Here is a 27,637-nt window from a genome sequence, read left to right on the forward strand (position 1 = left end):
TGACAGGCTTTTCACTGTTCCTAAAAGGATTAACAGCTGTATGTTAATCCCAGATAGGAATGGAGTTAAAAGGTCAGTGGCACAGCAGCACTTTTATTGTTTGGAAGGTTTCCTTACAGCATAGCAGACATTCTATTACAGCTGATTGATTTTGGAGATGCTTATTCCAGAGTAAAAAGACTATATAGTTGAAAGCAAAGGAGCTCAGGCCTAGGAAGGAGGGGGACAGTTAGTTCTTCTGTGCAGCAGTTGCATTTGGTTAGTTTTTATGGCCAATTTCCAGACATTTCCTAAATAGTAGGAAAACTTCACCCCTTCAGGAGCCTGAGAAGACACTGAAATTGAAGCAACCATTTTGCCATAAGCAAGGGGGATGACATTCCAAATGCTGGGGAGGGGCTAGAACATGTTTTCCATGTAAGCTTAGTAAACCCAGGAGACAGGCACCCACTGTGGAGAACTGCAAGCTCGGTCAAAGGCTTCTTGCAATTTCTTAAGAGTCTCATCAACACCATTATTCACCAAAGAGAGGTCAAAGTAATGAGCATACTGACTACGGATGGCCTCAGAGTCCTTCTGCAGCTGCTGCAGGGCTTCAGTCTGCAAAGAAGAAAGCCATAGTTGAAGCAGCAAATAAAGTATTGGCTCCCCATATTTGATCCATCCTGTGGCCTGGTAACAGTTGGATGAATATTTAAGAACACTAATGTTTACCAAAGGGGTTGAGAACCACTATACTAAAGAATGTCTAACCCTAATTGCTTAGCAATTTCAACCAACCTTTTGTACATGGAAAAAACATTTTAGTAACTTATCCAAGGATAAGGACAAAAGTTATTTCAGGTCTTAGGCTCCAATGGTCAGTTAATTACATAAAGGCAAATGTATAGAGAAATATTCTTAGAAACAAGTAAAAATTACATGAGCTAAGGATATGGCCAGATACACAAGCAAAACAAATGGCTGTTTTATGTGTGAGGCAGACTTATTTGTTTGACTGCCTTCGAACTCCAGGCTCCAGACTGGCCTTGAGCTTGCCATGTAGCTAATGATGATCTTAAAATCATGATCATCTTTATTTCACCTCTTAATTGCTGGGATTGTGACTCTATAGTAAAACAAAATGTAATACCATTCTTCTAAAATGTTAAATTAAAAAAATGTTATGAATGATGTGTTATAGAGGAAACAGCCACTTTTACAAGTAGGCTCCTTTCCCCACTGTAGTCTCACGGTGCCCCATGATGGATCTAGTACCACCTCTGTCCTTAATAACTCTCTGCTTGCTTCGTGCAAGTCTACATATCAGAATCAGGATTTAACTGTCCATCTCAGCCATTAGAACTGCATCATTCAGGACTATGACTTGAATTCTTTAATAACTTAGCTTGAATGAGTAAGATATGAATTCCCTCTGTCTTCTTGGCCTTGGAATAAACAGTTGACAATGACCTAGAAGGTGTGAACCTCCACCCATGACCCCTTTCCCACCTGAGTGCCCTGGTCAGTAGGTGCGATGAACACAATGAAAGGTGAAAGCTCGGCTGTCCGAACAGTCTTCAGGGTCTAGGAAAAGGGAAGGGAAGGAGAAACACAACCCAGTTGTCTGTCAGAATGTATTTCTTCTAATAAGTGTTATATACCAATTTGGTTGTATTATGCTGACCCCACAAAAACTTTACGAAAGCAAGCCTGAGCTCCAAGATTTCCAGGAGCTCTAATTTTCATCACCCACTTCCCTCATTACATGGCTAAAACCATTGTTCCTACTATTGCATGCCTACCTACCTGGGGCTCAATGTCAAGGATGGCAATTTTGTCCTGCTTATGAATCTGGTGCACTGTTTCAAATTTGGTGCCAAACATGTTGCCCTGATAGCTGCCAAACTCCAAGAACTCATTGGCAGAAATATTCTTTGTCATCTCTTCCGTTGAGATGAAGTGATACTCCTTCCCATCTTCTTCACTCTTCTTTGGTGGCCGTGTTGTATCTGCGTACAAGAACTCAAATTATTGATGAGCTCTTGATCCTTGCTATCTTTTAATGGCTTGGCCCAAAGTGTTTATATGGATGGAAACTACCCATCTTTGGGGCAGATAATATAATAGAGATGTTTTTCCTCCTGAACTGAACGACTGATGCTAGAAGATATACAGATGCCTACCCATCTCCAGCACTGTTCTGTTTTTATGACATGGAAAGAACACAATGATTTGGTTAAAAGTTAAATAGGGCTGGCAATTTCTCAGCATTTGCCACAGAAGGCTCATAACCTGAGAACCTGGAACCACGTGGTGGAAGAAAAGAACTAACTCCTATAAATTGTATTCTGGCCTCCATACATGCTATGAAATGACTACACACACACATTGACTAATAAATAATTATTTTAGGCGCTGGAGAGATAGCTCGGTGGTTGAGAGCACTGACTGCTCCTCCAGAGGACCTGAGTTTAATTCCCAGCAACCACATGGTGGCTCACAACCATCTGTAATGAGAGCTGGTGTGTCTAAAGACAGCTACAGTGTACTCACATACATTCTTTAAAACCTATGTGGGGAATAAACTCATGTTGTCAGGGTTAGCAGGCATCTTTCCTCAGCCCTATAAGTACGTCTCTTTGTCTTTCTTCCTTGCTCCTCAATATGGATTCTAAAGATTGAAATAGGACCTCATACTTTCCAAGAACTTTACTGACAGAGTTCTCTCCCAGCCCCCCAAATTTCAGTTTTCATGATTAAACATTTTAAATAAAACAAGAACAAGACCATGTGACATTTCAGAAAAACACAGATTCTAAATTTTGTAACAGAACATTTCTGATCCTTAGGCATAATGTTCCCCTCCAAAGCACCTGAGAAATACTCACATGGGACAGGGTATACAAACTTCTCTGGATTCTGATTGAGCAGAGCATTCTTAATATGGCTACGACCTACCCCACTGGCTCCTGTGTGAGAATAAAGAAAGGCTTCTATCACTTTCACTCAGAAACATTGGAGGAGATAAGACAGGGAATGGGAGATGGATTCCTATATCCCAGTGCTCAAAGTATCTAGTAGATAAAAACAAGGCTGCAACCGAGTCCTTAGAATTGTCAAGATTTGGGGCTACCAAATAGCTTCAATTCTGTTGTATCCATTTAAGTGAGAAGTCTTTTTAAGGCCTAAGAGTTAAGATGTTGAACATAGTTGATACTTCTACAGAGGAATCAGCTACTGGGAAGTTTTTATGTTGTAAGCCATCCAAACAGGTGGACAAAGAGCAAACCTAATATAAAAGAATTATGTGGGCTGGAGAGATGAGAGCACTGACTCTTCTTCCAGAGGTCCTGAGTTCAATTCCCAGCAACCACATGGTGGCTCACAATCATCTGTAATGATATCTGATGCCTTCTTCTGGTGTGTCTGAAGACAGCCACAGTGTACTCACATATAATAAATAAATAAATCTTTTAAAAAAGAATTATGTGCTAAAAACTGTAGAAACATATTTAATATGAAGTAGATCCAAATAGGTTACTTGAAAGATCCAGAAGTTCTTTATAACTACCACATGAAGTATCTAAGAGACCACACTCCATATCTTCCTCACTGCCTTTCCTGAAGAATGGTGGACACATAACATGGGATTAGAAATAAAGACAGAATTGTGCTCCTGAATCAACAAACTGGGGAAGGGCAGTGAAAAGATACCGATCAACACCAGAGTCTTCCTCTTGAATGCAGGGAGCCGAACAACTTCCTCATAGGAAACAACATCCAACTGGTCAAAAACTAGAAACAAAATCAAACCATATTAATTTTCAAAGGTGGGGTAATAAAGCACTGGCTTGGGTTAAGGAGCTGACACTTGATCCAGCAAGGAGGAAAGGTTGGGTGTGGTGGTACATGCCTACAGTCCTAGCACTGAGGCCTCATCTACAAAAATAAATAAAATGTAGGGAAAGAGACCATAGACATGAAATCAGAGGGATGTTAGATATTTCTATGTGATGAAGAGTGATACATAATAAAACAAAGCGAAAGGGTTTTTCTATGAAAATTCTGAGGAAAGGACTGACATGACCCCATTTTAATTCTGAATGAAGTATCTAGAATGTTGGATAAGAAACAAACTGCAGGGTCTAGAATTTAAACAGTGAGACTGGCCACACCAAACTTCAGCTCAACACACCTGTCTATGTTGTGGAAAAAAAATCAAGCAGAATCAAAATTTACTGAAGAATAAAGAATGCTTTTTGTGGCTGGAGAAATGTCTCAGTGGTTAAGAGCACCGGTTGCTATACCAAAGGACCCAAGTTAAATTTCCAGCAACCACATGGCAGCCCACAACCATCTGTAACTCCAGTTCTGATGGATCAGACACCCTCACACTGATGCACATAAAAATTAAATATATTATTTTAGGAGCTGGAGAGATGAGTCAGTGGTTAAGAGCACTGACTGCTCTTCCAGAGGTCTTGAGTACAATTCCTAGCAACCACATGGTGACTCACAGCCATCTATAATGAGATCTGATGCTCTCTTCTGGTGTGTCTGAAGACAGCTACAGTGTACTTATAATCAATCAATCAATGAATCAATCTTTGGGCTGGAGAGATGGCTCAGAGATTAAGAGCACTGAACACTGACTGTTCTTCCAGAGGTCCTGAGTTCAATTCCCAGCAACCACATGGTGGCTCACAACCATCTGTAATGGGATCCAGTGCCCTCTTCTGTTGTGTCTACAGTGCATTCATCATATATATATATATATATATATATATATATATATATATATATATATATATATATACAATATATTAATATATAAAATATAAAAGTAAATAAAATTAAAATAAAAACCATTTAAAAATAAAGAATGCTTTGCTAATTTAATATGCTAGCACAATGGCTGTAGCAGCTAGAGGAGATGCTGATAACAAACTGAAGAACAGGATGTGAGAGCAGGCTCATTCTGTATTACAGATGCATGTATTCCTTTTAGTCTATGATTTGATTTTCTCAAAGTCCATCTGAACTTTTCACATGGCTCTGTAGGCCAGTCATTAGGATTCTGATTTTATATGCTTTTTTTATAACTCTATGTTCTTCTCTGTTTCCCTCTGACCTGACCTTTTCAGTCTGTGGCAGTCTCAGTATTGTAATAGTTCTCTAGCTCCAACAGATTCCAGCTCTTTAGAACACTTAGCTTGGGTGTCTCATAGGCACTTAGAGCTCAATAATATCAGCATCATCACTGTAATCCTTCTAACATCCCTTATTTTAGAGAACAGAATCAATATTGACCCAACCATTCAAGATGGAAAAGGGGCTCTTAGGCAAATACTCCTTTACTCCTTCAGAGGTGCCTTGGCCATGGTAACTTCAGGTTGTTTGATTTGTTCATGCACTTGTCATTGTCTCTGAATGTTCCCAACAGGATGGAAACATTGAATAAATTGTAGATTCATATTCATTTATTATCAGCAACCCACTTGAAACTCATCCCTCCATATTCATAACCCCTGTACCCTTAGATTCAAACAACCACAAATTGAAATACTTGAAAAAGTTTGCATTTATATTAAACCTATACACACTTTTTCTTTCATTATTCCCTAAACATTATAGTACAATTATTGATACAGCATTTTCATTGTATTAGAAAAATTAAGATTTTATTTTTCAGTCAGGGTCTCACTATGCAGTTCTGCCTTGCTTAAAATTTGCACAGGAGGATATAAATAAGTCCTATATAAATTCTACACCCTTGTACTTGAGGGTGTTAAGCATCTGTTCATTTTGATAACCACTGGGTACTGGAACTAGGCCTCTGTAGATACGGAAGTTCGTGATAATAATAAAGATACAAAGATATAAAGATATAAATAGCAGAATAAAGATTAAGTATGGAGAAAAGACTGGAAGACTTGATTAGTTGGTTACCTGAAAGGTGAGGTGATGAGTAGGTTTGGACAGACATGGGCCTTCCTGAACATGCACTGGCATTGTCTCTCTGACAGCAGTGCGCTTATGAAGAAAACGAGTAAGGAAAAGCCAAAAGAAATGGCACATTTTCTATATACTATATATCCCACTACACACTGAATCCTCACCTATTTTCTTCTGGCTAAACAGGTAGAGAAACATTAGGCTACTTGGACTCTTGAGGAAGGGGACACAGAAAACTTACTTGAACTGTGCTTAGCCAGGTATTTGTCTTTACACTTCTTCTTCTTCCCAAATGGACTGCAACTTGGAGCTTCACTTGGAGCAGACTGAGCCAAACTTGCCACTCTCCTGTGAAGAACAGATGACTAAAGATTAGTGGGTCCTCAGTGTAAAGGCCTGTAACAGACTAGGCTACCTCCTTTCTTTTCTGTAGTTTAAGTTTTGAGACTGACCCACTTCCTTGACTCTAAAATTCTTCAGGAAGAGATGCCCTCACCACTTCCCTTCCTTTCTTTATAATTTTATGTGGTCACCCAGGTGCCTGGCAGTGAAAATAACTTTTCAGGAGGAAAAGGTAATTTCTTCCCCTTAGTGCAGCTTGACCATTCTTCCACCTTTGAGGTGAGACCTGGAAAAGTAGGCTGACACTCAGTTTATCATAAAAAATATATTATCTACAAACAACCCTAATCTATAAATAAAGCACACAGAATCACATATATGATTGAAACAATAGCTTCAGTAACAATAACACCTGTTACTGTGTAATCTATACTGATGTTTTTGTGAATCATCTTTTGTTTGGAGTCAGGGTCTTACTATGTAGCCCATGTGTCCTTCAACTTGCTTCAGTCTTCTGAGCACTCTGAATTACAAGCCTCAGCACAATACCTGGCCCTCACTTAAAAATAAATACATGTTGTAATCTACTAAATTGATTTCATGCCTCATTAATAAGCCTCAGTTTTATTTTGTGCTCTCCTGTGTCTTTCTCAGCTATCTGCCTTTCCTGATCTTACTGTGTTCGTCACTAGGTGTTAGCTCGAAAAATGTTCTAACCAACATCTTCCAGGTCTGTACTGTATTTCTTCTGTTGTTTAATGGCAAACATTTATTTATACAAAACACATCCCATGGTTAGGTGTTATTTACAATAGTTGGAAATGAGATCAAGCAGAACTTACTTCAAAGGGCTCACCATTTGGCATTTGATAGACAACTAAGTGGGTTATATTTACATATTTAGGAATCTGTAATATATATATATATATATATATATATATATATATATATATATATATATATGAGAAGTTTAGAAGGAAGAAAGATATTATATAATTATAATCTAAAAAAGAAAAAAGAAATAGGTCTGGTACAGGAACTAACACTCTCTGAGGTTGTGATGTTATTTTCTACAGGGAGGTCAATAGTGAATATGGATTTTTCTACCACTTTGTGGTTGTGTGTGGTAGCCTTGGAGTAAGTCAGCAATCAGACTGGAGGATAAGAATCTGCATAAAGAACATATACTTAAAATGTGACTGTTTTCAGAAGTTTTCTTAGAAACAGTATTGAGTGATTGAAGGAATATAGAAAACAGGGAAGAAAGCTCTCCTTTCCCTGAAACAAATTACCCTTCAATGAACCATATCAACTCCTGTGGACCCTTCCTCATCTATTATGTAAAGAAAACTAGAACTTATGTTTAGGAGATATGGAAAATATGCACAAGACAACAGATTTCTGAAGCTAAGCACAAACATACTCACCATTCCTGTAACTCAGGAGAAGGGATCAATCCTGCAGACTCTTTGGAGGAGCCCTCCACCCGTCCCTGCCACCAATTACTGTCATCTTTATTGATTATCTGGATAATGTCTCCAGTAACAAACTTCAGTCCTGCCTCCTTGCAAGGGATAAGATTGTCCTTTTGGGGATCGTAGTCAAACTGTGCTCTCATGAACATCTGTTAAAGAAGGCAAAAAGGACCTCAGGAAAAACACTAACATTAGAGCCCCATACATAAAATGTTCCACTATGGGGAAATCAGAAATGAGCAAGAATGAGGCAAAAATGGTAGGTGTGTACCCAAACATGTGCAGTGGGATTGTCCAAGTGTTCTTAAGTACAGACTTGTGTTTGCAGAAGAATCAAAATTGATCCTTTTAATAAGAGGCATTTTTCATGAAATGCTTTTCTGAGTCACCTTGTTGCTAGCTATTGAATTTGAGTTGTCTATCTCAGAGTAGAAAGCTGCTACCATCCATCTGAAATGGATGTTTCCTTGACAAGATACTCTCACAAATATGGTAAAGTTGATAAACCTTTCTCTAGTGGACAGTCTAGCAATATGAATGTGTCCATTATCTTCAAATGGTGACATCCTTTGCCCCACCTTTTATCAAACTATGTATTTATCTTACATAAATCATGCTTTTGTGGATAAGCATGTTTATCACAGCATTATTTATAAGAGCAAAGTATTGAAAACAACTTAATTTCCTCAGACATTTTTATTTTTCCATGGTAAATAGTTAAGTATCTGCTAAATATATTACCATGTAACATAAAATACCAATTTGTAGAAGAATATCTAATTCCCTTGGCAATCCTGCTAACATTATGTAAAATAAGAACATTAATGAACAAAATAATTAATAAACAAAATACCTAGAGTGGTCAAAATAAAAAGAAATGTTTATCATAGGGAAAATTGACTAGAAGAAATTGTACCAGAATTTAATACTGATTTTTTAGTTTTTATTGTGAACTTGACACAATTTAGAATCATCTGGAAAGAGGAAACTTCAATTTAAGAACAGCTTCGGAGTGGCCCGTGGCCATGTCTGGGATAGACTGTTTTGACTAATGGCTGATATAGGAGAATCCAACCCACTATGAGAAGCATCATCCCTAAGCTGGAGGGCCTGGGTTGTGTAAGAAAGTTAGCAGAAAGCAAACAAGAGAGCAAGACAGTCAATAACATTTATTCCTCTGTGGTTTTTGTTCCATGTTCCAGCCTCAGATTCCCTCAAGGACACACTGTGATCTGAAAGTGTAAGCTGAAACAAACCTTCTCCTCCCAAGTTGTTTTAAGTCAGAATGTAACAGAAAGAAATTCAAACACTGGTTATCTGTGGTAATAACATTAAGGAGTATAAATATAGCTCAAACAAATAAGGGAAGAAATAACAAGAGCAAAAAGAATTTTTAGCCCACTTACTCCTTTAATCCCAGCAGATGGTCTCTATGAGTTCAAGGCCAACTTGGTCTACATAGTGAGTTACAGAACTACATAATAAGACCCCGACTCCATAAACAAAAACAAACACAAAAACAATAACAATTTACTACTAAAGATCCTAAACTTCTGTAAAAGGTTTTAGTAAGATATTATGGTAATTAGGCATGGCTGTACACGAATGTAACTAGCATACAGGGGCAAACAGGTAAATCTCAGAAACTTGCTGACTGTTCAGCCTAGCTCAAGGGAATAAAAACAGCAGAATGGCAGAGCAGGATACCCAGTGTCCTCTTCTGTCCTTGAGAGTACACAAAACCCTATATACATGTGCATATGAATAAGCACATTCAAACTATATATGGACAATTTTACACCTAAACATTTGATAAGACCCAGTGGTTTGTTCTTCTTTGGTCAAATTTCAAAACTGTTGAAAAAATAGGTTATTCTCATACAAATACAACTAGCAGAAAAATCTAGAGCCTCCCAACTCATAACCATAATACCCAAATCTAGTAAGACTCTTCCAGTCTCTCCGAGGATCAGGGATATAAAAATTCAAAATTAAATATTAGTAAATAAAACACAGCAATTCATCATAAGAATAAGAAGTAACAATCAAGCAGAATCTAGTTCAGGAACACAAAGGTTGTGACATTAACATAAAAAGTAGAAAAAATTACATGATTTTGTCACTAGGTATGCACAAAGATAAAATTTAACATCCAAGCAATACTAAATTTTAATGAACTTCTAACAGAAGGGAACTTCTTGACTCTAATAAATGTTACAGCTTGGAGCTGGAGGGATGGTTCAGGTGACAAGTACTGCTCTTTCAGAGGACCTAAGCATCCATATCAGATAGCTTATAACCAGCTCCAGGGTAATCTTGATACATTTGGCCTCTGTGAGCACGTGAACTCCAATGCACATATGCACACATAATTAAAATAGTACAAACAAATAAAAACCCTGTAGCCAACATACTTTACAGTAAAATACTAGAAGCCTTCTCAATACTGAAAAATAGAGAAGGATTCTGCTGTTATTGCTTCTTTTGGGATATTGTGAAGATGTCTACTTTCCACAAAATAATATGGAGATTTGACACAAGGGTAAATAAATAGAGCAACTACACAGAATATGCCTACATGTATGACATGATAAACTTCAAAATGGGGCAAAACTGTTTTCTTGTGTTATAAGTCAGGGTGGTGCTGAGCCTGGAAGAAATGAGATAAGAAGTCATAGATGCTGGACATATTCTGCCTTTGAAATTGGGTGCTGTTTATAAGGATGTTCTCAGTTCATAAATATTTAATCAGTTTTATACTTGTGATCGATTTGTTTTGTTATATGTATATACACAAACAGCAAAACCTCAATTTAAAAGGTTAAGATTATATTATTTCACACTATAGGTAACCTATGATAGAAATTTCAGGTTTTATATTTTAAGGTTTATTTTTTTTCTGTTTTTACTCACATGTGTTCAGTTAGTTGGCCGTGGAGGCCAGAAGAATGCACCAGATCCCCTAGATCTAGTGTTATAGACCACTATTAAAGTACCAGATGTTGGTACTGTCAATTAAATTCATGTCCTCTGAAAGAGCAACAAATTCTTTTAATCATGAAGCATCTCTCCAGCCCAAGGTTTGGTATTTTAAAAACCTTTTTGCACATTCATTTGCCAAGGTCCTGTCCCATCTATTTCTCTGCTACTGATAACCTGTTCCTATCACTTCTAACCTCCTCGTCCTAAAAGAAAAAGGAATAAAAGGCTGAGGAGACTGCTCAGTTAAGTTGGTAAACTTGTATGTACTTTGCAACTGAGTTTGATTTTCAGGATTAACATTAAAAAGCTGAGCCTAGTGGCTCAGAGCTGGGAAGGCAGAGACAGGAGTATCCCTGAAGTTCACTACCTAACCAACCTAATCTAATTGGTGAGATCCAGGCTAGGGTGGGTGAGGTGGAAATTTGTCTCAAAAAAAAAAAAAAAAAAAAAAAAAAGATGGGGACTAGTGAGATGGCTCAGTTGATAAAGTATCTACCACACAACCATAAGAACCTGAGTTCAGATTCCCAGAATATACTCCAAAAGCAGGGCACAATGTGTTTGTTGCCTGTAATTCCAGTATTGGAGAAGAGGGTCAGGGAGAAGAGATAGGTGAATCCCTGGAGCTCATTGGCCAAGCATTCTAGCCAAATCAGTGAATTTAAGGTTCCCTGAGAGATGCCGTTATAAATGAATAAATAAATAAATAAATAAATAAATGAATGAATGAATAAATAAATAAATAAATAAATAAATGTAAAATGGGGTTAAGAAAAAACATTTAATATCAACCTCTGACCACCATATTCATATAGACACATAGGCACATGTGCACACACATCCACACTCATAAGAACACCTCAACAAACACACAAAGGTGGATGACACCCAAAGTTGTCCTCAGCCCTCTACACAAAAGCAGTTGAACTCACATGAATAAACACATAGGCACACAGAAACACACAGATAAAAGAAAAGGAGATAACAGAGTGGACAATAGGATCCCAAGCCAAGCAACTAAACACCCATGAGAGATTCAGAATTTAAAGTTATAAAATCATGTAATTTAAAATAAAATTTCAAGAATACAAAACAGTACAACAGAGAAAATGACACTATGTACCTGTAGTGCAGGAAGACGACTCTGCTGATTAGGAATTACTTTTAATGAGATCATTCCTTTGGTTTCCTTCTATTAAAAAAGAAAAGAAAAATGAAACTGTAAAGAAAACTAACCTGGGGGATATAGGGTTTTATAAAGTTAGAGTTTTGACTACAGAATCATCTTTATAGTTTAAGATTTGGTCAGATATTACCTCCTGAACCATGAGATGGTCATGTGCTTCCCACACCAGCATAACTAAACATACAAAAATAATAAAGCAGTAGCTTAATGACTTTCTCCTCTTCTGATCTTGGTCCCCAAAAGGTACTTAGTAGTCCCTAGAATGAACCCAAATATATCCATATCTTTCTCCTCCTTAATGAAAACACTGCAAATATTTATAGTCATGTGTTTCTTTTGCTTTTGGTTTTTCTATATAGCTGAAGCTGGCCTTAAACTATGATCCTTCTGCCTCAGGCTCCCAAGTTCCACTACAACTGGAGGTGGATACAAGTTTAATGTTATTTTTCTTAAAATTTATTTATTTACTATTTCTATTAGTACACCATGGCAGTCTTCATAAGTCTTCTGTAAGGGAATCCCCATGCAGAAGGTTGTGAGCCACTATGTGGTTGTTGGGAATTGAACTCAGGACCTCTGGAAGAGCAGTCAGTGCTCTTAATCTCTCTAGCCCAACTTGTTATTTTTTTTAAAAAAAATTAACTAATTTTCGTTTTATTTGCTAGTTTTGAGCCAGGTATCACTCTGGAATATAGCCTGGAACTCACTATATGGCCATGGCTGGCCTGGAATTCAGGTGATAGTCTGCTTTGGCCTCCTTAGAACTTTTATTACAGGCATGAGCTATTGCATTCAGCTCAATCATTTGTTTTGTAATATTGTTACCATAACTACAGCTGATCATCCCTTTTTTCTTGTAATTTAAATAATAAAATATACATGATTACCACATACAATGGTTTTCAAATTATGTACATATAATGACTAAACATTTAATTAATATGTATATTACCTCTCTACTTATTTTTGTGGCAATACTCAAGGTACACTCTCTTAGCAATTATCAAGAATATACTCCATAGTTATTGTATATCTTTCCATGATTGCCAACCACTCCAAGCCACTTATCAGCACCATCCCACTCTCTACTTTTACAGGTTTGCCTTTCTAGATTCCACATATATAAGAGTTAACATGATGTTTATCTTTCTGTGTCTGGGTTATTTATATAATGCCCTCCTGGTGCACCCTTGTTGTAACAAATAATGAGATTTCCTTCTTGTATTAGACAGGACAGCATTCCATAGTATGTATATACCACACATTTTATACCACTGGACCACTGACCCAATAGCCTGGCTATGATGGATTGTGTAGCAGTAGTAACTGAGCAGATTTTTAAAATGATGGTCAGCAGATTTTTGTTTCTTTTGCTCAGTATCCTATTTGTTTTTGTTTTTAAAATTAAATTTAGATTTCTTAGAATTATTAGATCTTTTCTGATGCACTATCTTTTTAGCATAAGCTCATTTGCAAGTAGCCCAATGTCAGAGCCCACCTTAAGGGCCGATTTTCTGACATCACTCCTGGTACTAACTATGATATTACTGGGGAACTCAGTAATAATTAGGTAGCACATTCAAAAAGGGAAAATTCTCTCCCTTTTTGGATCTTTTGAGGATGCCCACACCTGTGTGAAATGGTACCTATAGGAGCAGGTTTGGAATAGGGACATAAATACCTTTACTAAGTGCCTCCTGAATGTACTGAAGCCCAACTGATAGTGAAATTAAAAACAGCTTACTGAAAGACTACAAAGTATCAGGAGGGGCAAACAGAAGAGGCAGCACAAACACCATGCACAATGCTGCATATAACGGATTCTGAGACTACAGACTGAGAGAAGCTAATCCACTTGCTCAAACCCATAGAGCAAGAGAAGCAGGGATTCAGAAATATCAATATACACCACAATCTCCAGATACCCAGGGCAATCAATATTCCTGTCATTTTATGAGATTGATGCTCTCAAGTTATTGGCCCTGCCTTGCAGTTTTACTAAATAAAAGCAGAAAAAATACCATTTCTTAGAATATCAGAAGATGAGAGGTGATAACCACCCTCTCAATAAGATAACCATGCTCTTTAAAAAAGATTTGTTTATTTATTTATTATATATAAGTACACTGTAGCTGTCTTCATTCACACCAGAAGAGGGCATCAGATCACATTACAGATGGTTGTGAGCCACCGTGTGGTTGCTGGGAATTGAATTCAGGACCTCTGGAAGAGCAGTCAGTGCTCTTAACCACTGACTCATCTCTGTAGCTCCTGATAACCATGCTCTTGTAGAGAAATGAGATACAGTGACACCAGTGCCAATATACCCTTCATGAACACAGAAGACAGTATTTGTCTGGTACAGAGAATACCCACCATTGCCTTCTGAAGCTGATCTACTGAGTGATTAGTCACATTTGTGCCATTGATTTCTAGGATCTCATCCCCAACATGAAGGGAGCCTGCCATTAAACAAACAAACAAACAAAAAACTCAATGTATAAAAGAATAAAAATTCAAACAAGAACTGTTAGTATAGCTCAAGAATACCACATAACTAAAACTACAATTTAAAGTATTTTATAAAATAAATAAAATTCAGATATTTCTTGGAAGTATTCAACCAGGAGAGATAAAAACAAATTTGGTTCTGAATCTATCAAGCACAGTTCAATACTGCCTCATCCTTTTTGATTTCAGTCACCTAAGAGCTGTGTAAAAGCATCCCATCCTTGAATTCTTAGAATCAGAATAGCTGCCAACTCTAGGAGACTGAGACATAAGTACACACTAAAAAGAATATCAAAGTCAGGGAAAGATTTCAGTACTCTCCATTATTCAGCAAGTTCAATGTTTCTTTGTTATTGTTAAACTAAACTTCCAACAACATGTGTTCTTAAATGGTTAGCCAATGTTAAAATTTTATGTGAAGGATGGTTTCCAAATTAATGTCACGTTACCTTGGATAAAAAAAAATAGTTACACATAAAAGGGTAGGAAATAATGAGGAAGGAGACTCACTGGAGTAGCCATAACCCCAACATTGGGAATAGTTTCTAGTTTCTAATACCATATAGGTATCACCAGCTGCTGAAAACATTATATTTTAATTTATTATTCTGTTTTCTCATTGCTCCCCAAAGTATATTTTAGTAAATAATAAATGTCTGAAAATTGTTAGCATTCTAGTATTAGGGAAATATAATAATTAATTATACCAACTTAAATTTGGTTTTCTCATTTAAGCTGTTAGCTTCTGGAAGGCAGAGATACAGCTTTCTTTACCATTACATATCAGTCTTATGTAATGAGTACATGTAGTAATGATTCACTTATTAACTAAAAAGAAAAGTATATATGAGAAGATGCAGAGGAGCTGGGGAGTAGTGGTGTATGACTTTAATCCCAGCACTTAGGAGGCAGAGTCAGGCAGATCTCTTGTGAGTTTGAGGCCAGCCTGGTCTCAACAGAGAAATCCTGTCTCAGGGGGAAAAAAGGTTCAGAATTCATACTAAAATTTTACCATGCAATTTTCTAGAGTCAAGTAGTTTTGGTTGTTTGGTTGGTTTGGTTTTTTGAGAGAAGGTTTCTCTGTGTAGCACTGTTTGTCCTGGAACTTGCTTTGTAGACTAGGCTGGCCTCAAACATGGAGATTTGTCTACCTTTGGCTCCTGAGTGTTGGGATTAGGGCATGCACCTCCATGCCTGGTTTAAAGAGTCAATTTTTAAGCCAAAGAATCTCTTGGCACTCTCATGAAAATGCTATCAGTTTTGAGGGCTATAAGCTTCTTGTCCCAAACCACTGAACAGAGAGTAAATAATTAATCCCAGGGTAAAATTAGACTTAGAACCCCTCTTCCCTGGCAGAGTACCTTGTCTATGAATCATACCACCATGAAGAATTCTGGCCACAGTACATGACTGTTTTTCATTCAGCTTCAAAGTGATTCCCTAGAATAAAGGCAATGAAAAAGTAAATTTTGTTTTAAGCCGTTTCTGAGGACATCTTTAAAGCATCTTAAGGAAAATTTGCAGGGAAAACTACTATTTCCATCTATATCATGGGCTGTTTTCAAGTGAAAAAAGCAGGAAGCTTGCTCTGAAAGGAGCTTGAAATGGGGACAAAGAAACACAGCAGTGAATATGTCAGTTTGTACAATTCCATGAGTGGCCTTTGGCATATATTCTTATGGCCCAATGACTTCATCTGTAGAGTGTAAGTGATAAAGGACAACAGGACAAGAGATTACCATGGGCTCTTCTGTGATCTTCTCAAATTGAATGAGACGAACTCTCCGTGCCTCCTGCCCTTTGGCATGGGCAGGGCTACCTGGAGCAGTGGACCCATTGGTGTACATGTCCTCAGTGGCAACATTTGACTGGTTCAATGAAGTCTGTCAAATAAAAACAGATTAATGGATAAAAATAAGCAGTAAAGCCCCATAGTCAATCAAAAATCTTTAATTAGAACCCAAAAAACTTTGAAAATCCAGTTCTTTCATAAGGTTGACATCTACTCTCATTTAAATCCATGTGAAGATGTTTGTAAACATTCCTTATTCAATTTAATACACACATTTTATGAGGTCATTGCAGATAGAGAAATGATTTTTATTAAAAATATTCTGAGGGATTAAGAGATAGCTCAGTGGTTAATAGCATTGGCTGTTCTTTGTGAGAACTTGGGTTCAATTCTTAGCACTCACAGGGCAGCTCACAACTGTCTGTAACTTCAGTCCCAGGAGATCTGATGTCTTCTTAGCTTTGATGACACAGACATGCATGTTGTAATCAGACATGCATACAGGCAAAACAAGCATACAGTGACAGATACTTTAGACAGCTCAAGACTTAGTTATTCTCTTTCTTGGCATGATAAGCAGTGTGAGGTCAATCAAGAAAATATTCAGAAAAATGGATTTTAATTTGACTCATGCCTCAATTTACATACAAAACTCAGTTACAGATGGGTTCCAGATAAAAATGTGAAAGGTAAAGCAGATAAATCCTGAGAAGAAAACATACCTTCAATACCTTGGGGTAGTCAAAATATTTTATAGTATATGACTTGAAAACTTCTAGCTAGCTCTCTTGCTATCTTGGCCTCTTGCTCCCACCCCCCACCTCTTCTTGCTCTTCCTCTCCCCATTTCCTACCCCCTCTCTCCACGTGCTCATGACCAGCCTCTGCTTCTCTACTCCTCTTCTCTTCTCTCTCTCTCTCTCTCTCTCTCTCTGCCTCTACTACCCTCTTAACTCTCCCCATGACCTGAATAAACTCTATTCTGTACAAAAAAACCTTCTAGCTAAAAAATAAAATCTGAAAAGATAAGTGCCATAAAAATTTAAGAACATGTTCACCAAAAGATTCCACTGAGTTATGTGAAATGTTAGCAGACAAGACACAGAGATCAATAACCATAAAATAAAAGGATTGACATTACCAAACATAATATCTTTCTTCAAAAAAACATATAGCAGCAAAGGCTAGACAATCATGAGCTCAAGGCAAGCCTGGGCTGCAGAGAAATACCCTGAATAAAAAAAAATGCCCTTTCCTCCAACTAGAACCACAAACATGAACAAGCAGAGTTTAGTGGTAGAGGCCTATAATCCCAGAAATTGGAGAGGGGGGCAGGGGTTTGGCTCCAGTTTGTACTACATAGTTCAAGGTCATATTGGGTTACAAAATAAGACCCAGTCTCAAGACAAAAACAAACAAAGGCAGATGCATAAGAGATAAGCACAAAACTCCCTCTACTTAGGAGGCTGAAGTAGGAGAATGGCTTGAGTCAACCTAGGAATTAGATCAAGCTGGACAACACAGTGACACCTCATCTCAACAAACAAGAAACTGGAAAGACATGATGAGGCCTGAGAGTAAAAGTTTGCAACAGTAACCAAGGAAGTATACATTAAAATAGAACCACAAATGCCAGGAATGGTAACACATGCCTATTATACCAGTACTCAAGAGGCAGAGACAAGGAGGCAGCTGGAAAGAAGATGGAGACACAAACTTTCAGTCAGCCAAGTCTACACAGGAGACTCTGTCTAAAAAAATAAACAAATACCCAAAACAACAGAATGACCTTACATGTCTGCTAGAAGGTCTAAAATAAAATACCCACCTACACTATGGTCCAGTCATCCTACTTTTAAGGGTTCATCCAGGATGAAAGAAAATATTTGTCCACACAGAAGCTTGTATACAGATGTACATAGCAGCATTGTGTTCCCAACAGTCCACACAAAAGGAAACAACAAAGGTGTTGAAACACAGGACAATACACAAGCCAGTTAGTTGTCCATGCATTCAAAGAGCTCAAACTACAAAATAATAAGAATGAATTCAGGAACATGCTGAATAAAGGAAGTCCTATTAAAAAAAGAGTATGTACAATATGATAAAAATTATGTGAGATTTTTGAACAAACAAAACTGGTGTAAATAGTAAAAACAGTAGTTGGGCTGGAGAGATGGCTCAGTGGTTAAGAGCACTGACTGCTCTTTCAGAGGTCCTGAGTTAAATTCCCAGCAACCACATGGTGGTTCACAACCATCTGAAATGGGATCTGATGCCCTCTTCTGGTGTGTCTGAAGATAGTGACAGTGTTCTCAAAAAAAAATTTTAAAAAAAGAATAAAACCCTACACAGTGAGCCAGAGGAGGAACAGCTAATGTGAGCTTGTTATTTGGGTACAAATTGAAAATGGAGAGCAGCTATATACTATCCAAACAAAGGGACACTGGGGAATTGTAAAAGGTCTTCTCAATAAGCAGAGCTATGAAAAATATATCCTGCCAATTCATTTTTCTGGGGGAAAGAAGAGTCTTGAGTAGGAATGTATATACCCCTGAGATGAGTTTAGTGGCCTGCCTATGGGCACAGAATTGTGGAAAGATGACAGACAAGGAGATCTGGCCTAGAAACTTAAGGAGAGAAGTCTGTCTTATAACATAGGTATGCTTTCCATAAACTAAAAACTAAAAGCACTTAATTTACTGCTTCCTTTCTAACTTAAAAAAAACAATGAGACAATGAAGACTGATACAGTGTCACTTAATGTGTAACTTGCAGAAGAGGAAGTATTGAGAAACTGTCTTACTTAGCAGCTAAAATGTCCCAAAACTCACATGACACTATCACATGGCATTTATGTTGTAACAAAAATGTTGAAAAAGGGTTGTAATTTGAAAAATAACTTATAATACCTGGCAACACAGAACTTCACACAAATCCCAGGTACTCTACCACAAATAATTCAATGACACTATAGTCACTGCATGGGAAGACATGACAAGGAAGCTCTGAGGTAATTTTGAAACCATCTGTTTATGTGAAAAATAAAACAATTTGAAGACAATTATGCTATCTTCACCATAAGTGGTGGAAAAATGAACGTATTCACATTTAGTTAGAAACACATAAATAATGTCTGGAAGGACCAGTGGTTGTTTCTAGGAAGGGGTAAATTGGTTGGCTACAAGACAGAGTGAAAAGGAAAGTGCCTTCATGGGCTAACTTTACTCACCATATCTTCCAAACTACACACTATGTGTTTAAATTACTTTAAGAAAATAATTTAGCAAAAAATATTAAGTAGAACTTAAAAATCTGGGACACACTTAACAGAAAAACACACTGTCTGGGTTAGATTCTTGGGTCTTTTACTAGTGGTTGGATTCGTCTTTTTTTTTTTTTTTTTTTTTTTTTAGTACAGAATAGAGTTTATTCAGGTCATGGGAGAGTTAAGAGGGTGGTAGAGGCAGAGAGAGAGAGAGAGAGAGAGAGAGAGAGAGAGAGAGAGAGAGAGAGAGAGAGAGAGAGAGAGAGAGAGAGAGAGAGAGAGAGAGAGACTTTGGATTCTTGACCTTCTTTTACTTCTCTTTCTTCAACTATAAAAATGAAGATGTAGCATAATAACTTTACTGGGTTGTAAGCTTAACATAACTTTGAAGTACTGGGTAAATGTGAGCTATGGTTACTATGTTGCTGTATCACTCTCAGTTGGAAGTGCTGACATACTAACGATACTGAAAGAAGCCACTAAAGAAAATGCTCAGCATTCAAATCTTCATGTATCCCTCTATTTTTATGTCACAATGATTACTTTCTATTCAGAAAAATGGAAGTCTACTGTTCCTACCAAGCTGTCAAAAACACATTCCTTTCTATAATTGGCAAGGTGAAATTTTCTGACATGAGTAGAATTTCCAGTTAAGTTGGCAGCCTGAGTACTTATGTGGATCTCCTCCTCTCTCTAACCCTTTAGCCTATTATATATGACTATCAGCTCCACTTTGAAGGCACGAAGGGCAGAGGGGCCAAGTCAGTTGGACCCAACTCAGAACTCCCCCATAGGACAGCTTTTCTTGCATCATTGGCCAGAGCTACAGGACACAACCCCACAACCAGAGCCACAAAAAAGGCCAGAAAAATAAGAGTTTGGCTAGACATCTTGCCATTCCAAACAATCTCAGAGATCTGGGAAATGTGAAACATTAGTTCAGTAACCAATTACAACAATATAAAAACCACTTACTCACTTTCACATTTTAGAATCCACCCACAGACAAATCTTGAAACAGTTATAAAGAACACATTGTAAATGCAAGCACTGTGATAAATTAAGATGTACATGATAAAGACTAAGAAGTTGACAGAAATGAAGTACCTAATTTTGTTCCTTTAGAAAGGTGAGCATCAAAGGTAGTACCAGCACTGCTTGGACAGCAAATCAAAAAAAAAAAAAAAAAAAAAAAAAAATATATATATATATATATATACACACACACAAAATTTTCTTGCCCTCCCCTTTGTTTTTTGAGACAGAGTTTCTTTGAGTAGTTGGCTGTTCAGGAATTAGCACTGTAGACCATGCTGGCCTCAAACTGAAACTCATAAAAATTGACCTGCATCTGCCCCACCCCCATGCTGGAATTAAAGGTGTAGCAATAACCAACTATAAATTTCTTTATTTTTGACTACCTAACTTTGATTTATTTAGTTAAAAAAAAAAACAAGAGACTCAGTCAAGGTGATTCAGCTATTATATTCTCCACTTCTGCCTAGGACCAGCGGCTGGCGTCAGCTGCCAATAACCCTGTACCAGGTATTGTTTTTCTCATACATTGCGTGGCTTAACTCACCTGGTCTATGAAAGTTATACCCAAAGTACCTTTATACATTTTGACATTTTAAAAATCACAAACATGATGGAAGGGCATAAACCTATGAGTAGCTAAACTAATTTTGAAAGAAAGGAAAGTAAGAATGTTTCAAAGTTTACTATACAATTTCAATGAATTCTTATTTATAAAGTATGTATGGTAGCACATAACTGTAGTCTTAGCACATATAAGGGTGCACTGAGGGCAACCTGCAATACAGAGTGAGTTTGGAACAATCTTGGGCTGCAAAACAAGGTCTGGTATCATGTTGTCTTCTTGAACTCTGAATTCTGTGCTAAATTTTAACTAAATTTTGGAGTCTAAGGCTTATAAATTATTTTAATGAAAATGGTTTCTAAGCCTCATTTTTTGCCTTTAATACTGATCAAAAAGTAGAGTTAAGAATTTAACTTTAGTCAGCTAGGCCTGTAATCTCAATTCTCTTGGTTAGACATCTTGCCATTCCAAACAATATCAAAGATCTGGGAAATGTGAAAGCTTGTAATCTCAATTCTCAGGAGACTGAGACAAGGACATCTGCCAAGAGCTTGAAGCCAGCCTAGGCTATAAAGTGATACTCCATTAAAAACACACAGTACAAACAACAAAAACTCCTAGGCATGGTAAGATTAAAGGCATGCTTTTAATCCTAGCACTCTGGAGGCAGAGACAGGCAGATCTCTTTGAATTTCAAGTTATTTTGGTTTACATAGTTAATTCCAGGCCAGCCAAGGCTACAGAGTGAGACCATGTCTTTTAAAAAACCACATATGGCTGGCTCTCTTTGCCCCATCTACTGCAAGAATGAAAACCATTCTCAGCAACCAGAAGGTCGACATTCCAGAAAATGTCAACATCACTCTGAAGGGGCACTCGGTCATTGTGAAGGGCCCCAGGGGAACTCTGTGGAGTGACTTCAGTCACATCGATGTAGAGCTGAGTCTTCTTGTAAAGAAAAGGAAAAGGCTCCATGTTGACAAATGGTGGGGTAACAGAAAGGAACTGGCCACTGTGAGAACCATCTGCAGTCATGTTCAGAACATGATCAAGGGTGTTACACTGGGCTTTCATTACAAGATGAAGTCTGTGTATGCTCACTTCCCTATCAACGTCATTATTCAGGAGAATGGGTCTTTGGTTGAAATCCGAATTTTCTTGGGTGAAAAATACATCCTCAGGGTTCGGATGAGGACAGGTGTTGCTTGTTCTGTCTCTCCATCCCAGAAGGATGAATTAATCCTTGAAGGAAATGATATTGAACTTGTTTCAAATTCAGTGGCTCTGAATCAGCAAGCCACAAGAGTTAAACACAAGGATATCAGAAAGTGTTTGGATGGCATCTATGTGTCCGAGAAGGGAACGGTGCAGCAGGCTGACTAGTGAGACCTCAGATTCCTAGCTCCAGAAACACTGGTTGAGTTGCTGGCTATTCAGGAACCAAGAGCTAAGTATTTGGAAATACAGTCTAGTGTTTGAGGTAGAATGAAGCTGCTTGAGTTTCAGTTGGAAGAAGCCTGTGTATGTGTCCAGAGTGTACTAGGCAGATAAAGCAAATCAGCCAAAGACCTTTAAACTTGTGGCCTTTGGACTCATAGATGTATGCAGTGCCTAACAAACAAAGCACTAGTTAATGTATGATTTTAAGACAACACTTGCCAGAAAAATCCTGATTCTTGAGCCTTCCTCTCTCTCCAGTTCTTATTATTTATAATTAAATAGTTCTAATCTCTATACTTCCTTGGGAAATTGTTGGTTTTCTCATGGCTTCTCTAACTTTTTGTTGTAGTTTTTCCCACTCACAAGGTGAAACAGATATCCATGTGAAGAGTGGGTACTTGTAGCTCAGTCAGGGGCTATACAAGGCTGGCAGGTGGTAGTAAGAAGCTCCCAGGCTCTTCTGTATTTAGAGTCATTCATTTCCTTGGACTGGGCATTCTAAGTTCTCCATGTGGAAGCAGTTGGCAATGAGCCTAACAGTAGGCTAGACAAATGTTTGTTCATTCCTGTGCTCAGTAATTCACTGTCACTTTGTTCTGAAGCCAATTGGTTTAAATCAGAAAGTCAACTGTAGCTACCCCTGCACTATTCCCTCCTACTACCCCTCCCCCCACCCTGCCAACTTTTTTAATCTATATTTTTTTATTTCAACTTCCTTTGAGAAACTGTCTCTGCCCTTTGAACTGTGCTGCAGATGTTTCCTCTGAAGGAGGTGTAGGGGGCTGTGAAGCACTCTAGAGTACCCAGCATTACTGAAGCCTGCACATTGTAGAATCCAGGATTTAAAGGGCAAACAGGACTACAGGCAAAACAGAACAGCCTGTGCAGAGACACCAAGGTTCAATGCTATACATTCCATGTACAATAGCAGAAAACAAGTCTTGGTTGAGTCAGTAGGGAGCATAGTCAGTGAGTCAGCTCCTGCTTATCATTCTACCAGAGAAAGAGCTCCTTCTTAGGTCTAGTTGTTTCATTTGAAGAGGATATTTCCATTCAAGGTCCGTGTTTTCAGAGAATTTAAACTAAAAAAATAAAGTAGCACTTTCAAATTATTTAGTATTTGGCCCATTTTTGTCAGTACCTAGAATAGTCTGTTAATCCTTTTCATTCTCTGTCCTTCACTTCTAGGATATTTATGATCTTATTTTTCAAAACCAGGAAGACCTAGATACCTTAAAGATAGGAATCTGTTTTTATTGTGGCCATAGTGGCCTAAGTAGATTAGAATTTTATCACATTAAGTTCTGCTCTTTGCACTTTATTTGTTTACCTTAAACAAGACACTGAACTAGAACATCAGGAACATGACACTTTGGGGGGAGGTTTGATAATTTCTTGCTGTAAAAAATAAATCCATCTAGTTGTGTCACTAAAAATGTCCCAAAGTTGGACATGTTGGCTCAAGCCTATAGTACTTATAAACTCAGGATGCTGAGGCAGAACTGAAAAGAATTCAAAGCCAGTTGGGGCAGCAGAATAAGCTACAAGCTAGGCTGAGGTATTGTGAGGTGGTGTATGAAAACAAGAAACAAACAGATAAACAACAACAACAAAAACCAAAATGTTCTCCTATTTGCCAGTAGGAGAGATAAAACTTGCTGACATGTAGTTGGTGCACAGTTTCTTCCCCTAAGCAGTAAATTGCTCTGTCAGTGTTTCTTAAAGAGGACTTTGGGTGTGGATCATAGAAAGGCAAGATTAAATAACCGTACTTCAAAAACTGGCTTGGGGGGTTGTGGTGGAAATGACACCAGAGGTAGGGAAAAGAAAACAGAGCTCCAGAATTGGGGAGGGGGCAGAATACAACTGTCATAATATGGACTTTTTTCTTACCAACTCTTCAATTTTTTTCCCTTTATCTAAAAAAAAAAAAAGTCATCAAACATGTAATAGCTATCATTCCTTCAAGGGTTTTTGGATTTATTATCTAGTATCATCTTTGAACATTTTGTGTAATGTATATTGTTTAATAGCTGTACCTTCCTATTACAAAGCCATCTTCACTGTATCACAAGCTCTACCATAATCTCCCAGAAGTAACTAGAGAGTAGTAGAAGCAGGGTCAGTAGATGGTTCAGCATTATAAGCTACTGAATGAGGAGGGGGAGACATGTTACACAGAATATAATCATAACCACCTCTGGAGGCCTCTCTGACACAGAAGATTAATAACTAACAATTAATTACTGGAACATGAAGGCTACCCTAGTTTATAGAGTAGCACGAGGAGACTTGCTGAAATGGAATGAAGAGGGACATGAGTGAGCTTTTTAGGGCACGAAGTTGTTTTTCACAACCATGTCTGTGAAACTGAATACGAGCGCTCAACAACAACCAGGCAGATCTACTATTGGATGTGTTCCTTAAAGTCTTATTTTTCTTCTTCAGGTCTTTCTGTCACTCAACTTCCATCTATGAGCAAGTTTTCTTTGACCTTAAGTATGCATTTAGTCCTGGCTGGCCTCTCCGGATTTTCACCTAGGAGGGGCTGCTCCAGGCAACTAACTATACACCACACCCAGATCTCAGTATGAACCGGGCCCAGTGCTAAGGCCTCCACCCTGGGGAGGACACCCGAGATCTGGCCGTCCGGGGACAGAGCTCCTGGGAAACAAGCCATGGATAGGAAAAATCCAGCAGCAGAAGGAAAGACCCAACCCGAACCCTAAGGACCCCAGGGGTCCCGCTAACCTCAGGTCGGTTGCGCTTCTGTAGTAAGTGCTCCAGGTAGAGGTCCGAGAGTGCGGTGCGCATGCTGTTCCCTCCCTCGCCTTCGCTTGACTTGAGAGTCATCTCTCAGGAGCAGGGACACCTAGACGCAGTAGCGGCAGAGCTCTGAGCCCAGGAATCGCAAATCAGGGAACTGCGGCCTGCTCAGAGGCGTGCAAGACTGAGGCGGCGGAGAAGGCAGGGATCAAGAGCTGCGCCGGGAGCCAGAAGGGCCAAGCAGCAGAGCTGTACCCACGCTCCGCCTACTTTCCACCCTGGCCCGCCCCTAAGCCCACCCACGCCTTGGCCTTCCTAGTGCTTAGCGATTGGAGAAGGCACAGTTTAGCTTTGCTTGGAAGCTCCGCTCTAGCCACGCCTCTGCGGGCTCGGTCGAGATGCGCAGCCAGCGTCCCTAAAAGAGAATTCAGAGATAGGAGCTTCAATCTCTCTCACTAGCACGGCCTGAGCCTGTGAACTATCGAAGCAGATCCTGAAATGTTCAGCTACTGCAACTGCCGCCCCTTTACCACCCACGAGTTGCAATTAGCAGGCCTCCTGGTTCCTAGCTGAAGCAACCCAGGAGTGAATTTTTCAACCAGATTGCTCCTGACATCAGGTATCAGCCAGCTGCCCTGAGGAATCTGAGGAATGTAGGGGGTTCTTAAATCAGCGATCCCAAGGCCAATGCACCTTTCCAGGTTTAGACTTGTGAAAGTGTGCTGCTGGTACCATTATTTACATTGGTATATGCTGTTCAGTGAGGAAAGATGGGATTGCCTTCAAGAGCAAACTAGTTTTACTTACCTTAGGCCAGATCGCCTGCTGTCAATGTCACACAATTTCTAGGAATCAGCAAAATCAAATGGAACAATCTTCAAAAATCAGAGTAAATGCCCTAAACTTCCAAATGTCGGGAAGACTACTGAAAGGCTGAAAAAAAAAAAAAAAAGAATGTTTACTGGGTTTAAAGCCTCCTTGGGAACCCTGTCATAAAACCCAGAACTCACATGATTGATAATTTGTACCCTCCCCCTGTCCCTAGAGGAACTACTTTTAGGTGCAGAGAGAGGAGAACAGAGAAGAGAAAAGGGGAAGGGAGAAGGGTAAAAGAAGAGACATTGGTAGAGAGAAAGGGAATACATTGAGCAAAGTTACAAAATAGACAGCTCTGTAACACACCTGTGCACATATACAAGGGTGCCCAACAATAAAAACAGGTAGGTGAGTAGTAAATAAGGCCTTTCATTAACTGACAATGGAACTGGAAAAAATGAAATTGGAACCTTGCTTTATGTGATATGCAATAGGGATGAACCTCAATTGGTGGACTGTTTAGCTAGCATGCAAAATCTCTGAGTTCAACTCTCAGTAATACACACACTACTCATGATAGTGTATAGCTATAATCCTAGCATTTGGGAGGTAGGAGGATCAGAAGTTCAAAGTCATTTTCTGTAACTCAGTAAGTTTGGGGGCAACCTGGGATATATAACACTTTGTCTCAAGACAAAAAAGAAAGAAAAATACAAAACAAGGAAAAATGTACAGATTTTAAACATTTTTTGCTTAAAATTATACATTTTTGTCAGTACTTGTTTTCAGATTTTAACATAATTTTTACATAAAACTATATGAATATATTTTTTAGTCAGTACTTGATTTTTTTCAAGGTTTGATTGTATGCCTTGAAAACTTAATAGTTACAATGAGCTAAAGTACATGTAAAACAAAATGTAACATGGAAATAGTTAAAGTTTTCTTGTTTTATAAATATTTTTTTTGTTTTGTTTTGTTTTCTTTATTTCTTGGACTTCAAACAGTCTGTGAGTTGTTTCTCAGGGAGTGCAAGCCTCTGGGGTTAGCATCCCACTATCAGTGACTGCATATTATGTCTGTTCTTTTGTGACTGGGTTATCTCACTCAGGATGATATTCTCTAGATGCAGCCATTTTCTTAGGAATTTGGTTAAGTCATTGTTTCTGGTGGCTGAGTAGTATTCCATTGTGTATATGTACCACAATTTTTGTATCCATTCATCTTCTGATGGACATCTGGGTTCCTTCCAGCTTCTGGCTATTATAAATAGAGCTGCTATGAACATTGTGGTGAAAAATAACTTTTAAAACTCAGAATATTGTATTCCACTTAAATATATGGATGTGTGAGTGTATATATATATTTTGAGGAAAATGTAATGATATATTTTTATAACATGGCACGTCATCAAGTTTTTTATCTCATATATATAGTATTATTCACTTTACATCCTGCTCACTGCCCTCTCCAAGTCACCCCCTCCTACAATTCTTCCCCCATCTCCCCTTCTCCTTTGAGTA

The 27,637-nt window shown here is 38.3% G+C and overlaps 2 protein-coding genes across 2 annotated transcripts; one reads left to right on the forward strand and one right to left on the reverse strand.

The window, feature by feature from the left end:
* Positions 1-84: 84 nt before the first annotated feature.
* On the reverse strand, positions 85-25,514 carry MPP1 (MAGUK p55 scaffold protein 1). Its single transcript, XM_080909593.1, has 12 exons — positions 25,284-25,514; positions 16,173-16,316; positions 15,795-15,873; positions 14,299-14,384; positions 11,860-11,928; positions 7,707-7,903; positions 6,179-6,285; positions 3,697-3,777; positions 2,871-2,951; positions 1,789-1,991; positions 1,492-1,566; positions 85-600 (listed from the first exon to the last, which is right to left on the reverse strand). The coding sequence occupies exons 1-12, from the start codon at positions 25,383-25,385 to the stop codon at positions 424-426; spliced, it is 1,401 nt and encodes a 466-aa protein (XP_080765719.1). The 5' UTR covers positions 25,386-25,514; the 3' UTR covers positions 85-423.
* Positions 21,876-22,475, forward strand: LOC308414367 (large ribosomal subunit protein uL6-like; the record flags this gene model as incomplete). The annotated part of the gene is made up of 1 exon (XM_080909594.1): positions 21,876-22,475. Exon 1 carries the CDS (start codon positions 21,900-21,902, stop codon positions 22,473-22,475), a length of 576 nt encoding a protein of 191 aa, XP_080765720.1. The 5' UTR covers positions 21,876-21,899.
* Positions 25,515-27,637: the final 2,123 nt, after the last annotated feature.

Source organism: Micromys minutus, assembly GCF_963924665.1.
Source record: "Micromys minutus genome assembly, chromosome: X".
Classification (NCBI taxonomy): domain Eukaryota; kingdom Metazoa; phylum Chordata; class Mammalia; order Rodentia; family Muridae; genus Micromys; species Micromys minutus.